The 13,682-nt window shown below is 39.7% G+C and overlaps 2 protein-coding genes across 3 annotated transcripts in view; both read right to left on the bottom strand.

Annotated features, from left to right (window-relative positions):
* Positions 1 to 13,682, bottom strand: part of LOC108042233 (protein CEPU-1) — a 288,251-nt gene that overhangs the window by 47,764 nt on the left and 226,805 nt on the right. The gene's annotated exons all lie outside the window — the stretch shown is intronic.
* Positions 8,074 to 9,203, bottom strand: LOC108039455. The gene is made up of 2 exons (XM_017116474.2): positions 8,636 to 9,203; positions 8,074 to 8,574 (listed from the first exon to the last, which is right to left on the bottom strand). Exons 1-2 carry the CDS (start codon positions 8,955 to 8,957, stop codon positions 8,138 to 8,140), a joined length of 759 nt encoding a protein of 252 aa, XP_016971963.2. The 5' UTR covers positions 8,958 to 9,203; the 3' UTR covers positions 8,074 to 8,137.

Raw genomic sequence — 13,682 nt, 5'->3', positions numbered from 1 at the left:
TTACTTTGATTTCTGGTATTGACTTTCAGAATTTTATTATTTGTCTGGATATTTTTTAAATCCGTTATTGTTATTCTTGATAGCGCGTCGGCTATATGGTTGTCTTTTCCCTTAAGATATTCCACAGTAAAATCATATTCTTACAAGTCTAATCTCATTCGTGTTAATTTTGAACTTGGATTTGTCAATGAAAATATATAGGTTAATGGCCTATGGTCTGTTTTGACTGTGAAATGTTTTCCATAAATATATGGTCGAAAATGGTTAATTGCCCAGTGGATAGCTGCTAGCTCTTGTTCTGTTGTATTTTTATTACTTTCTCCTTTCGTAAAGGATCTTGATGCATAGGCTAGAACAGCTCCACATGCTTGTTTGCTTGCATCTGTTGTTATGCAAAATTCTTTATTAAAATCGGGATATTGCAATAATGTGGGTTTCATCAATTGTGATTTTAGGTATTCGAATGCGTTTTGACATTTATCTGTCCATTCAAATTTAACATTCTTTTTACATAATCTAGTTATGTGAGGTGAGTAATCGGAAAAATTTTTAATAAAACGTCTGTAGTAATTGCAAAATGCAACGAATCTTCTAGCGCTGTCTGCGTCCGTTGGGACTGGGTATTTTTCTATTACTTCGTATTTTTTACTATCTGGTAAAATACCTTTGTCAGTACACTTGTGTCCAAGAAAGGTCACTTCATGTCTGAAAAATGTGCACTTCTCTGGGTGCAGTTTAAGATTGTTTTTTCTACATAGATCAAAAACGTTTCTAAGATTTTTAATCATGTGTTTTTCTGAACAACCGATGACAATTAGGTCATCCATATACAAGAATGCCTGAGAAGGTTCGATACCTGAAAATGCAATTGTCATCATTCTTTGGAAAGAATTTGGAGATATTTTTAAACCATAAGGTAATCGTGTAAAACGATAGGAGCCATTGCTCGTGGAAAAGGACGTTATATTTCTAGACGTATCTTCGAGTTCTATTTGATGAAATCCTGACATTAGATCTAGACATGAAAAGTATTTAGCTCTACCTAATTGGTCAAGAATATCGTCTATTCTTGGTAGTGGAAATTTATCTGATAAAATTTTTTTGTTAATTTGGCGGTAATCAATTACTAAACGCCATCTTTTTGTATCGCAATTTGGTAATGATTTTTTTGGGACTATTAATAATGGACTGTTGTATTCTGAAACTGATGGTTGTATTATTTTATCTTTAATTAGTTTTTCTACTTGTTTTTCTACTTCTTCTTTTTGACTGTGGGGGATTCTGTAATTCTTTATGTATACTGGTTCATCATCTTTCATTCTTATTTTTTGTTTATAGAAATTATTAGTTGATATCGGTTCGGTTTTCTATTCCGAATATATCTGTGTATTTGGTGCATAATTCTTTAAGTATTTCTTTAAATTGAGGCGGGAAATTTTTGTTAAGTTTTTCTAAGATTTCTTCTTTATTTGAATTTTTATTGGATTTAATTATATCGTAATTATCCAATGGTTCGACTTTAAGTGTATTTAATTGAAGAATTGCTGTTTTATTTGTTGTATTTAGAATTCGGACAAAGGTGTTTTTAGAATCTGCAATAGTTTTTCCAATGAATACACCATTTTGGATTTCTTGGTTTGGTTTTAATATATACCTGGTTGCTGAATTTATAGTTATTTTTCGGACGACTTCAGATCTAGCTGGTAAAATTGTCGAATTATTTTCGAGTGTATGATTTATCGGAATATTAATCGGATTATAGAGGTTATCTGGTCTCAGTATGAGCCAATCGTTTTCTTGTTTTAAATCTATTTGACAATTGTATTTTTTCATAAAATCTATTCCTATAATTCCATCACATGGAATAGGAAAGTTGAACGTTACTATATGGAAATTATGTGGTATGGCATAGTTGCCTGATAGAAGTTCTATTGCTTGCTAAACCTTTTAAATTTGTTGTTCCTTCACCAACGCCTGATATTTGCGTAATATTTTTATAGTCAACATTGTTAAATGAGTCTGAGGATTCTTTGATTAAAGAGATGTCTGCACCTGTATCAACTAGTAATGTATATAATTTATTTGTGTTTTCATTTTTAACTGAAATGAAAAGATTGAAGTTAAGATTGATAGTGTGAACCATATTCTTTACTGGGTTTTCTATCTTAAGGGTCTTTATTGGTTTTCCGAAGTTGTTTGTACTTGTCGGACATTATTGTTGTTATTTTGTCTGTTTGCGTTTGTATTGGTATTGTTATTACCATTGGCGTTGTTATTGGAGTTATATCCATTATTGTTTCCACCAAGGTTGTTTCCTCTATAATTACCAAGACCTCTGTAGTTATTGTTGGTCTGGTTATTATAGTTTCGATTATAACCGTTATTTTGGTTATAACTATAGTTTTGGTAATATCCATTATTTTGATAATTACCTCTGTTGTTACCCCTACCGCGATAATTATTTCTGAAGTTATTACCACGATAGTTGTTTCCTTTTTGTGTGTATAGGATCGAGTTGGCGTTGCCTGTCATCTCAGTACTACACTGTATGTACTTCGTGACGGCTTCATTCATTGTTGAAAAGTTGCCAGCTTCTAGGATAGTCTTAAGTCGGCCATGCTCACAATTTTTGATAATTGTGGTTATAGCTTCCTTTGTGCTGAACTTACACATTTGTAAGACTTTTCAAATGTTTCTTTTAATTCTCGGATATGGAGTATTAATTGCTCCCATTCCATATTTAATTTTTAGTCATCATTTTTTTTATCTTTACTTGTGCATTATTTTTAGCACGTTAATATGTCCTAAGACTGGGTGTATGCCGATTTCCGAGAATACAGTTTCTCACGGTAGACGGTACTATGGCCTTTTGCCTTCTGCTGCAATGAATAATTGGAGAGAATTCAAGATCGTACTTATTCATATATTCGTACTCAAAATCTGCAATTAATAGAGGCTCTGCTCTGTTCCTAATTAAGGCTAATACCCTATTCTCAAAATTTGGCTCGTTAGCCAATGTAACTCTAAGGCACTCTGTTGTATTCATTTTAATAATTTTCTTCTTTTTTTTTTAATGATTTTTATTTATTTTTTTTTAACGGGTATTTTATTATTAATAATTGTTTGGCGCTTGTTAAATTAGATTTTATCCAGATCATTAGCCTGGCTTCTGTTAATGGCTCTCTTTGGTACACATTTGTTGTGGAACATATAGGCCTTATATAAAATAAATGCGCTCATAAAGAAAACAATTATTGATAGTAGAATATTCGTTGATTTGAAATCAATATTTTGTGATTCAATTTTATTTATTACGTTAGCAGTGGAATCCACTGACTTAACGTCTACTAATCCCATATTGGGTATTTTTTCTGTCTCGTTTGTGGGGTCTGTTTTGGATATTGAATTGCTTTTAAATGAGACTTTCATGTATATAAAATTTTACAGTACATTAAATTAGTATATCATTTTTTATACCCCTTACTCGTAGAGTAAAAGGGTATATTGTATTCGTGCAAAAGTATGTAACAGCTAGAAGGAAGCGTTTCCGACCCTATAAAGTATATATATTCTTGATCAGGGTCACTAGCCGAGTCGATATAGCCATGTCCGTCTGTCCGTCTGTCCGTCTGTCTGTCTGTCTGTCCGTATGATTGCTGAGATCTCGGAAACTATAAAAGCTAGAAGATTGGCATTTTGCATGCAGATTCTAGGAGTTCCTACGCAGCGCAAGTTTATTTCAAAAAGGTGCCACGCCCCCTTTAACGCCCACAATCGCTTATATACGATTTTAAAAATTTAAATATTTCGGAAAAGTAAAAATGCAGTTTTATTGTGTTTATCAATACCTATCGAAATGTAGAAGAAATTTTTCAAATCGGACCATTCGTTAAAAAGTTATGCGTGATCAAAGTTTCTATCTCCATCTCCCTCGCACTCCCTTTACCTGAGTAACGGGTATCTGATAGTCGGGGCACCCGACTATAGCGTTCTCTCTTGTTTAAACATGTATATTCACAATTAGGGTTTTCGAAAGGACCTTTACAATCAGGAGGGCACTTAAGCTTCCTCGCTTCTTTCATGTCCTGCTTATTTTTATAAGCTTGTAATTCCCTATATGTGTTTTCTAATTCATCTTTAATTTTTAAGTTCTCTTCCCATGGTACTGGGGTTGATTTTGTATCATAAAGTTGCCTATTTAATTCCTTTATCTTGAGATTTAGGAAATTTTTCTGTCCTCCTCTTTTTTTTTACTTATTTTTCTTGATTTAGGCATTTATAATTTTTCTTTTTGTATGGAGGTATTTATTTATTTTACAGGTATCCCTACCTAGGTAAAAAAAATGAAGACCCGCAGCTAGAAACTGCCTGGTCTGTACAATATTATTAATATTATTTTTGCATTGCAGATGCTTAAATTTATATAAAAAAAAGTAATGTTGGGCGCTCTTGGAAGCGCTGCCGGTTCACTTCTCCGTGGTCCGGCTTGGCGCGCCGAACGGGACCGGTGCTGGCTGCACAGGCTATTTCATCTATCGTTGGGATACACTTCTAATCTCTGTGCATCCCTTTGCTCAATAGGAGCAGGTGCCGCCCACGAAGGTGAAGAAGGCGGATTGCCTTCCGCACTCATATATTTCCAGCGTTGGTGTAGAAGGATTTGCCATTCCTTCCACACTTGTCGAATTTTCGTTGTCCGGGGCCTCTGGGCTCAGGCGGTACCGGTGCCGGTCATCGCACAGGTGTCGTTGGTTGTTATAGTTGTTGGTTGCTTCAAAAGTTTATGTTTCTCGTAAATTTTGTTGTTTCTTGTTATAATTTTCTGTGCTGTCTTTATTATATTTGCACTGTTTTCGCATTTTTCAAATTCTTTTTGTGCATTTTATTTCCGTCACTCGCACTCACACGCACATTTATCACATTAAATTATATGTTTTTTGTTTTTATCGATTACAACCTTAGTCACGGTCGCCATGTGTTATGTTTCCTTTATGAGGCTTTGTTAAAAAATTGTTGTTGAATTGGGAGCGACTCAAGCTTTTTATTTTCAATTCTGATTTCTTAATTCTATTACATGTTTGCATAAAGCTAAGATCGGCCGGCTATGTCGGCAGAGACGCCGGCAGAGCAGCGGACGACGCTTATGTATAATTGTCTTTATATATGAGAGAGAGAGAGATACTATGTTCACTTGGCCGTCGGAGCGGTCGCACATATCAAATATGCTTACACTGCAGTTCCCACGCATTCGAGGGCGATCATATAACCGGGCACTCGGGAACTGCTAGATTTATATATTTGTGCTTTGTTATTGTGGCCAAATACAAAATGCCAAATAAGGTGTCTGTACTTAAATCGATGCGTAACACTGAGTACAGTGTGCATTCGATATGTGAACATACTACACTGCTGTTCAACATTATGCTGAGCCTGCAACGTTGGCGATCTGGTCATCGCTAAGCTTTTTGCGAAGGGGTTTGCCTTGTCCATTGGTCTTTCAACGTCCGCGACATGGGTTCCCTCGCTGGTCTCAGATTTCTCCTAGACTTTCTAACGTTGGGGGTTATACCGCCCCTTTTCGGTCCCCAGAGCCCCGTTTGCTGAGGCACCGGCACCTAAGCGGGCGGTTGGAATTTGTCGGATCCTTGACTTGCTGCCCCTAATTCCCTTATCTAGACTAGTGGAGAAGTTCGGCCTTCGCTTTTGAACTCTACGCTTCAACCCTTTCAAAAGCTGACTGCTACGAGTTGAATATCTTCTACTGGTTGAGCTCGGCCTAGAATTATGCAATTTTTCCTAGCTGATAGTAGCGGCTGGTTTCTGTTACCGATTCTGGATGTGGTTTGAACGCTTTCCAGCACTATCGGAGTGATCAGCTGTTTGTCCACTTGTTTTTGTTTTCCCAGTGGGAAGAGAGCGGGAGAAAACAGAGTCTTGGTGGCCCCTCCCCCCTCTACCCTCGGTGGAGCACAAGTTTTAATTGATATAAGCGCTAAAATATGGTGTACTCAACGCACAGACCCACCCTAGTACGTACCGCCTCCTAAGGGGATCACGCTGTTCACTTTGTTTACCTTTTCAGGGCTGTTTAAGGCTTTCTAATTGGAAAAACTCAGGAGGTATTTGAAAACAGGTCTACACTCACCTATGTAATGTGTATGTACATGTGTGTATGACTGCTTGCTACAGACAGTAATCCATCAAACACAGTTCTAGTTTTAAGGACATTGAGTGATACATTAGCTGAAGTGATTCGCGAAAAATTACCAGTCAAACAATTTATTACGTTGAGTAAATATGATATTTCGTCTCCCCTTTCATTAAAACAAGCTGCCCAAGCTATAGGAATCTTTGAAGATAAATGAATAAATAATCGTTCGTATATGTCCCAAAACTCTTAAGAAAAAAATGAACCTCAAGATTTTATACCATCAAAATCGTACTTAAATACAAATTCAAATAATAACCAAGGGGGCTGATTCCAAAATAATAACTATCAAAATAGACATAATAACAACCAACAAAGACAGAATAAATTCAGAATAATTCAGGAAATCATTATTATCCTAAAACATCTCAAAACAATCAAGGTGAGGGTAGCAAGAGTACTTAGAGTACCAATATCCCCCAAAAACGTCCCAGAGCACAGTGGGCTATTTGGTCTCACTAGCGGCATTTAATTCAAATTTTCAAAAGCGTTGATATTTTTTCACAAGTCGATAACAGATGCTTTGATTATATTTATCGAAGCTTTTTAAAAGCTCTACGATGAGCCGATCATCAGCTATGAACGGACAAACACATTGTTTGATTTTGCATGGAGCTTTACAAATTCATTGATTTCGAGTTCCTCGGAAATTTGCAATTTTTATTGAATTTATTAAAGTTTGGCTTTTTATTATCTTCAAAGTATGTATTACAAAAAAAATCAATGTTTGTGACCGGTCTATAAATGTGTAGCTCATAAAACGTAGTGGTTATTCAGTGTATTAACAACGAGCCCCGATTAGAGTTCACCTGTGTTTCGTGGAGTCGAACATACCGGATTCAAGTGGATTCAGTCTAACTCTTTTATTTGCCGAATGTGTGAATCGGTGGCGTCCAAAATGTGTAATATGAACTGCTATTACCTGCTAGCCTTCAAACTATGGTACTTTTAAGGCACAATGTCAGTAGCAAAGAGGGATCTTTTTTAGTATGGCTCTCAGAAGTCATTGTGGCGGCTAGAGTGAGCCTTTTCACTAGCACTGTTGGCCAATACGGCGCTTAAGAATCCAATAATTAAACCACTTAATACAAACAAATTGTCCGAATTAACAATATAAATATTTCGTTGTTTATTGGCAACTATACAGAGTTTTATGAGATCAAATTCAATGTTGTGTTGATTGCAAGGACGGCAGGCCAAAATACTTGCCGTTTGCATGCGAAACGAAGTAGCGAAAGTTAGAAACTGAACATAGATTACGATCGGACGCAGCCGAAGATAGAGCTGTTATGCGGCGCTCTTCCTCTCACTCTCCGAAAGCTCAGCTGTGTTGCGCTGTCTGGCTAAGCGCTTAGCTGGACGTACTCCCCCCGTTGGAGGGGACGGGTCTCCAACATCCATCTTAGGCTGCAGACATAGATTGGCAACAGCCCTAGCTGTGGTGCCCAGTGCGGTCTTAAGCTCAGCAACTCTTGCAACGCCATCAGCTCCGAAGATTAGCTTGCTCAGTCTTGCTAATGGCCAACTAAGAAGCGGTAAGTTCTCGTTCTTGGTACAGCTCGTACTGGTCCTTTTGACTGTCAAAGCGTAATGCTCTCCGCCGAATCCCTGAATAATCTTTATTTGACGCCGACTAGTTGCAGTGTCGTTTTTTGTAAATCTTAAGGGTTATGAGTCGCCTAGTTCTATATAATATATGTTTACTAGAGCACCCGGCAATCTTTGTCTCGCCCCAATCTCACGACTTCATATAACCCCAGAGTGAAACTTCTGGTATTTCGGCTGAAATAATCGAAGCAATTTGATCTGGTCGGATCTTGATGAACATCCTAAGCTGAAAAGGCGCATGTGGTAAGCCACGCTTCTGCCACTCAACTGAGTACATCCAACAACGAACTGCGCCAAAAACCTTCTGCTTAACGATGTAATTCATAAGTACTTTTGCTTGAATACTCGTGCAGTGATGTCAGGTCGATCGCTAGATGTTTGTCCTGGAAGCAACCGATTCGTAATTTCGGGCCATTTCGGATTGCATATCAACGTGATGAATAAATCCGGGCGTCCGTAATTACGGACATACGTCATCGCATCTTGAGCGTACTCATGCATATGGCGCGGGCTTCCAACATAAGTAGCTGGGAGAATGGTCAAACAACCGATGCTGGCCGCGTGTCCTTCAGTAGCGATGGCGTCACGCATGTCACGAATGAAATTGAGACGCTCCGTTTCTACTTTGACGTACATGTCGACACAGTACTGTTGAAACAAACTGCGGTATCTCAACAGATGATTGTCAACATCTAGTCGAATCATCAATCGATACGCATAAAAATTCATAGAGCTGACCTTCTTAATAGTTTCTTCTCCTAAAATTTGAATTCAAACTTAGTTGTAGATACAAAAAGAAGTGATGGATTGTGAACAAACCTGTCGTTGGATTGACCATCTCTATGTTGAAGTGATACCTATTTTCTCCACGACAGAACATCAACGGGTATTGAAGTGCATCATATGACCGATGAGTCTCATAAACTCGCTGCAATTGGCCATCATCCCGACGCTTGAGAACAATATCGCGTGATTCCACATTCTCGCCAACAATCACCACTGCGACTTCATTAATAGTGGGAGCATTAAATTGTCTTGCATGGCTTCCAGTGGGCCTTTTGTCAGCGCTGATAATGATTTTGTGGACGTCAGAATGCATTGTATCCAATGCAGTTTTGAACAATCTGACCATTACGCTCATGCAGAAGATTTTGCAATTGTTGTATAATTTCACGTTTAGTTGCACTGAAAATTGCACAACGCTGATTTAGTTCATCTTCCGAATCACCAATGAAGTAGATCTGAAGCAATTTATGATATTTGTTTGGTGGTGGTAACAAAGCGCCCGCTCGATGGTGAATTTGCCCTTGAATCTGAATGTTGGGATGCAATTTTGAAAAATGAGATAATAAAGCGACGCCATTACCTTATAACTCGGATTGTAGCCTGGTTGATAATCATCCTCGGCTCCAAATGACGTCATTTGAAAACATCCGTTATATTTTTTTGCAAGCTTTAGGAAGCTGTTTGATTGGGCTGAATTTCCTTATAGTAGCGAATACAATGGCTCTGGTGGATGAGCCAAAACGGTCAATTTAATTTTGCCACCTGCACAACATAAGCCGGGGGTTTCCAATCGAAACAATGAACAGACAATGAACCAATAACAACGCAGCTATGATCTTTGTAGGGTGTTTCGGAATTGTATGCGAATGCAGCGCGATGCAAGTTATCATTTGCGGCTGGTCTTCTTCTACTCACATTTTGTCGGGCTTGAGGTGGTCTTTGTGCAGCGCTAAGCTGTGCAATTCGGGCGCGTGCCGATGCATTTATTTCTGCACGTACCTCTTGCCTTTGACTATTACGGACATTCTGAGAATGTATCGCATTTCGTGAACGCCGTCCAAGACTTGATCTCAAAGCTGGCATTATTTCCAATTAAAACTTTGGCAATGTTTCGTTAACTCGATTTTTTAAAGTTTTATGTACAACAATGAAGGCATTATTTTCAAAGCCTGCTGTTTAAACAGTTTTATGTACAACAATGAAAAAGGTTTTTCCAAAATTTTCTTATGCATTAACCTTCTTCTGGCAATTACAAACAACTGAAAAAAATTTGAGCCAAATCGGCCCAGCCGTTCCCTTGTTTTGCGATGTCGTACATTTTTTGCACCATTTTTATATATATAGATTGTTTAATGTTTTTCTATCCTGATAGCCCGTTTCCAAGGTTTTTCTGCGAAACATCCATCCATTCAATACCGTTGGTCTCCTAAATTTTCAACAACTCTTTAGAACACGAACATTACTTTCCAGAGTTCGCTTTACTGTGGGTCCCGGCCAAGCGCTCCTCAAATCGAGGTAGGGTTCGTCGGGTCCATCACTAATGTAAAAAACAAGTCAAGTTTTTGAACAAGAAGTAAGTGATTTACAGAGTTAAATGTTTTACTAAAGTCAATGTAAATGACGTCTGTTGGTCTCCTAAATTTTCAACAACTTTCTAGAACACGAACATTACTTTCCAGAGTTCGCTTTACAGTGGGTCCCGGCCAAGCGCTTCTCAAATCGAGGTAGGGTTCGTCGGGTGCATCACTAATGTAAAAAACAAGTCAAGTTTTTGAACAAGAAGTAAGTGATTTACAGAGTTAAATGCTTTACTAAAGTCATTGTAAATGACGTCTGTTTGAAAACTACTTTTAAATCCCTTTATGACAAATGTAGTAAGCTTCAGAAGGGGGATCTACGTTTAATAAAACTGTGTTGGCATGCAGAAATGATTGATCTACAAAAGTGCTGCAAATGTTAAGTAATGATTTTTTTTAGAAAGCTTAGGAATAGCTGACAACTTAGATATAGCTCTTTTGTTTCTGGCTTCTAAGTTGTTACCCTTTTTGTAAAGAGGAAAAACAAATGATTCCTTCCAAATATTTGAAAATTGGGAAGTTTCTAGAGATAAGGTAAACTGCTTGTGAAGAGGTTTGCATAAGGCCTTATCGCAATACCTAAGCACGCACCACAGAATACCATCGGGACCTGTCGCATAAACAGGCTTATTACGATGAAGATCCAAAAGAAAAGAGCTTTCTGTTAAAGTGGGACTGAATATGAGGTTTGACTTGGATATGGTGTAACAATAAGGCTGTGATGAATGATCTAAAGTAGAGTAAGTCGTTTGAAAAAATTGGGCAAAGTATAAGTTATAAAACTATTTCGTGAGAGAACTGGACCTTAAAATGGTTTAAAACGGTAAATCTTGACCGAGCACTTAAATATATAGCAGAAATAGATGGAGAACCGGTATTTGAATATTTACTAAAAAGTATGGACTTTACATTTCTTAAGTGTGTCAACTCTTTGCTAAACCAAGATAATGTATTGGAGATTGACGGATTGTACCACGGAACACAGGAATTAACAAAATGAGTTTATTGCAGTGTAAAAAATATTAACTGCATCGGACATATTATTGCATAAGTAAAGATCAGAACAATTAAAGCCAGAAATAAAAATATTTAGCCTCAGAAAGTCTGCCTTGCAAAAACAATGTATTCGTTTGGTTGATTTTTCTGATTTTTCTTCTGTAACTGTACTCGAGTCAATTGAAAGTTCGATTGTAGGGTGATATGGATCTTCAGGTTGCGTGAGTGGTGCTATTCTAGACAGAAACATACATTCAGGATTTGATACATGACACAATTTGGGTACACCAGACAGTCGCATAGGGACTCTCTGGATCTATACGCTAAAGAAGGATGAATGACTCATCCTCGCACAGGAATTCGGAGTCGACGGCTCAGGCAAGGTGGACGAGATGAAAAGGCGTTTTGCAGAAATCGTCAAAGAAGGTGAGCTCTCTCCTTCTCAAAGGGCCCGATTGGTCCGATTAGAAGCCGGCTTCGCGACTGGGGGATTGAACGATGACGAGAAACGGGTAGAAGAAGCCGACCAGACCCCAGGTCAATCCAATTACAAGTACTAGGATTTTTCACCCCTAGAAGCGGGAGCCTGTCAACAGCGAAAGAGCAATTGCTACGGAGGGAGCCACCGACCGTAATAATACCAAATGTAATCTTACACTGGAAAACGAAATGGCTTGGGGAGCAAATTTCGGCCGGGTCACAGCGCACGGTGTCATAGCAGAGCAAGTCCGAAAATGGGGACTCAAATTCAACGGCCATACTGACCCCTTGGGGTTCTTAGAGGAGCTGGAGAAAAAGGCTACGTCGTACGCCCTTCCTTTAGCCCATCTACCAAGAGTTATGACAGAAACTCTTACAGACAGGCCCTCCCGCTGGTTTAGGACCAGCCAACTGCAGGGGGCCACTTGGCCAGTACTCCGGCGGGAGTTCTTAGACTTTTTCTTACCCTCACATTATTTTCGCCGATTAGAAGACGACATCATAGCTCGTTACCAACGTGAGGGAGAGGGCTTCTAGGATTATGTTATGTTATCGTTAAATGAGGGTACGATCAGATGAAATAGTTAGACAGGATTTACGAAAACTCCCTCCCCGCATACCAGATGTACGTAAAACGTGGCGACTTTGAGACTTTAGGCCAGCTTTTACAGTTCGCAGTCGAGTTTGAGAGCAAACAACATCGCGACCGTATACGGTTACAGTCCCAAGATCGCTCATACCGGAGTCTCGGCCAAACTCACGGGAACACTCGAGAGTCTCCGAGGTCACAGATGCCGGTGAACCCCATCCAGGTTCCTTTCCGAGGAAACCCGCAAGCCCCCTCACAGCCTCGTCGCAGCATCATACCACCGGAAGAAATCTGGAATAGGATGATTAACCAGGAGGCGCTACAAACACCTCCCGAAATTCGGATTTGTTTCAACTGTGGCGCAGAGGGTCACTTTGCGAGGGAGTGCCGAAACCCCCGACGGTTGGTGTGTTGGGATTATAGAGGAGAAGGGAAACGACCAGCGTCCTCGACCAACCCGGGAGCAGTTGGGGACGAGAGTACCCGACAACCGGGAATAGGCGCACCCCTGCGCGTAGAAGACGAGAAGATCGTAGTGCAAGTATTAGTCGCCGACATCGGCACTACAATACGACGTGGACGGGCTCGACTACACCTCCGCGAGGCGGGACCAAAAACCACCCGCACCAATGAGAACCACCACGCAGGGAACCGGCCGTTCATGGCTAATTTACAGGGGCTCAGGGCAGAAGGCAGCCAAGAGGGATCTACCGTCGACATGAAAGACGTGCGTAAGGCGAATTGGGAGATAACGGAAATCGGAGAGAGGACCGAGAAACACATGGAAAACGAGCATGAGGAAGTAGAGAAGACACAGGAAAACCAAGGAATACAGGAAAACCAGGGAACACAGGAAAACCAAGGAATATAGGAAAACCAGGGAACTCAGAAAAACTAGGAAGAAGAAGACACGCCCCCTCGGCGGGAAGTGGACTGGTCAGCAGGGGATCAAGAACACATAGATCGATTCCTCCAACAAGAGCTGGTAGGATTCGAGGGGATGTCAGGGGTATCCCATATCGCACAACACACGATCACAATGCGAGACGACCGACCGGTGAAACAATGATACTACCCAAAGAATCCAGCGATGCAACGAGTTATTGACGACCAGGTGAACGAGTTGTTAACTGCAGGACAGATATAACCTTCCAAAAGTGCACCCATCGTCTTAGTACGCAAAAAGAATGACGAGTGGCGGATGAATCTCGACTTCCGACAATTAAACGCGAGGTCAATACCAGACGCGTATCTGTCACCTCGTATTAATTATATCCTAGAGAGACTCAGCCAGGCCCGAGTCTTGTCGACATTGGACCTAAAAAGTGGCTACTGGCAAATACCCATGGCATGAGACAGTAAACAGTATACTGCATTCACAGACCCGGAGCGGGGTCTCTTCCATTGGCGTGTCATGCCATGGGTTACACTCCGCAGC

The sequence above is a fragment of the Drosophila rhopaloa genome, unplaced genomic scaffold (assembly GCF_018152115.1).
Source record: "Drosophila rhopaloa isolate 14029-0021.01 unplaced genomic scaffold, ASM1815211v1 contig_172, whole genome shotgun sequence".
In the NCBI taxonomy this organism is placed as follows: Eukaryota; Metazoa; Arthropoda; class Insecta; order Diptera; family Drosophilidae; genus Drosophila; species Drosophila rhopaloa.
Note: the sequence above shows the minus strand (reverse complement) of the source record. Positions and strands in the feature narration are given on the sequence as shown.

Excerpts from the sequence above, each read along its gene's own strand:
- LOC108039455 (XM_017116474.2), bottom strand. The coding sequence starts at position 8,957 with ATGAGCGTAATGGTCAGATTGTTCAAAACTGCATTGGATACAATGCAT. Across the intron at positions 8,575-8,635 it reads GATGGTCAATCCAACGACAG|GAGAAGAAACTATTAAGAAG; the intron begins GTTTGTTCACAA and ends TTCAAATTTTAG.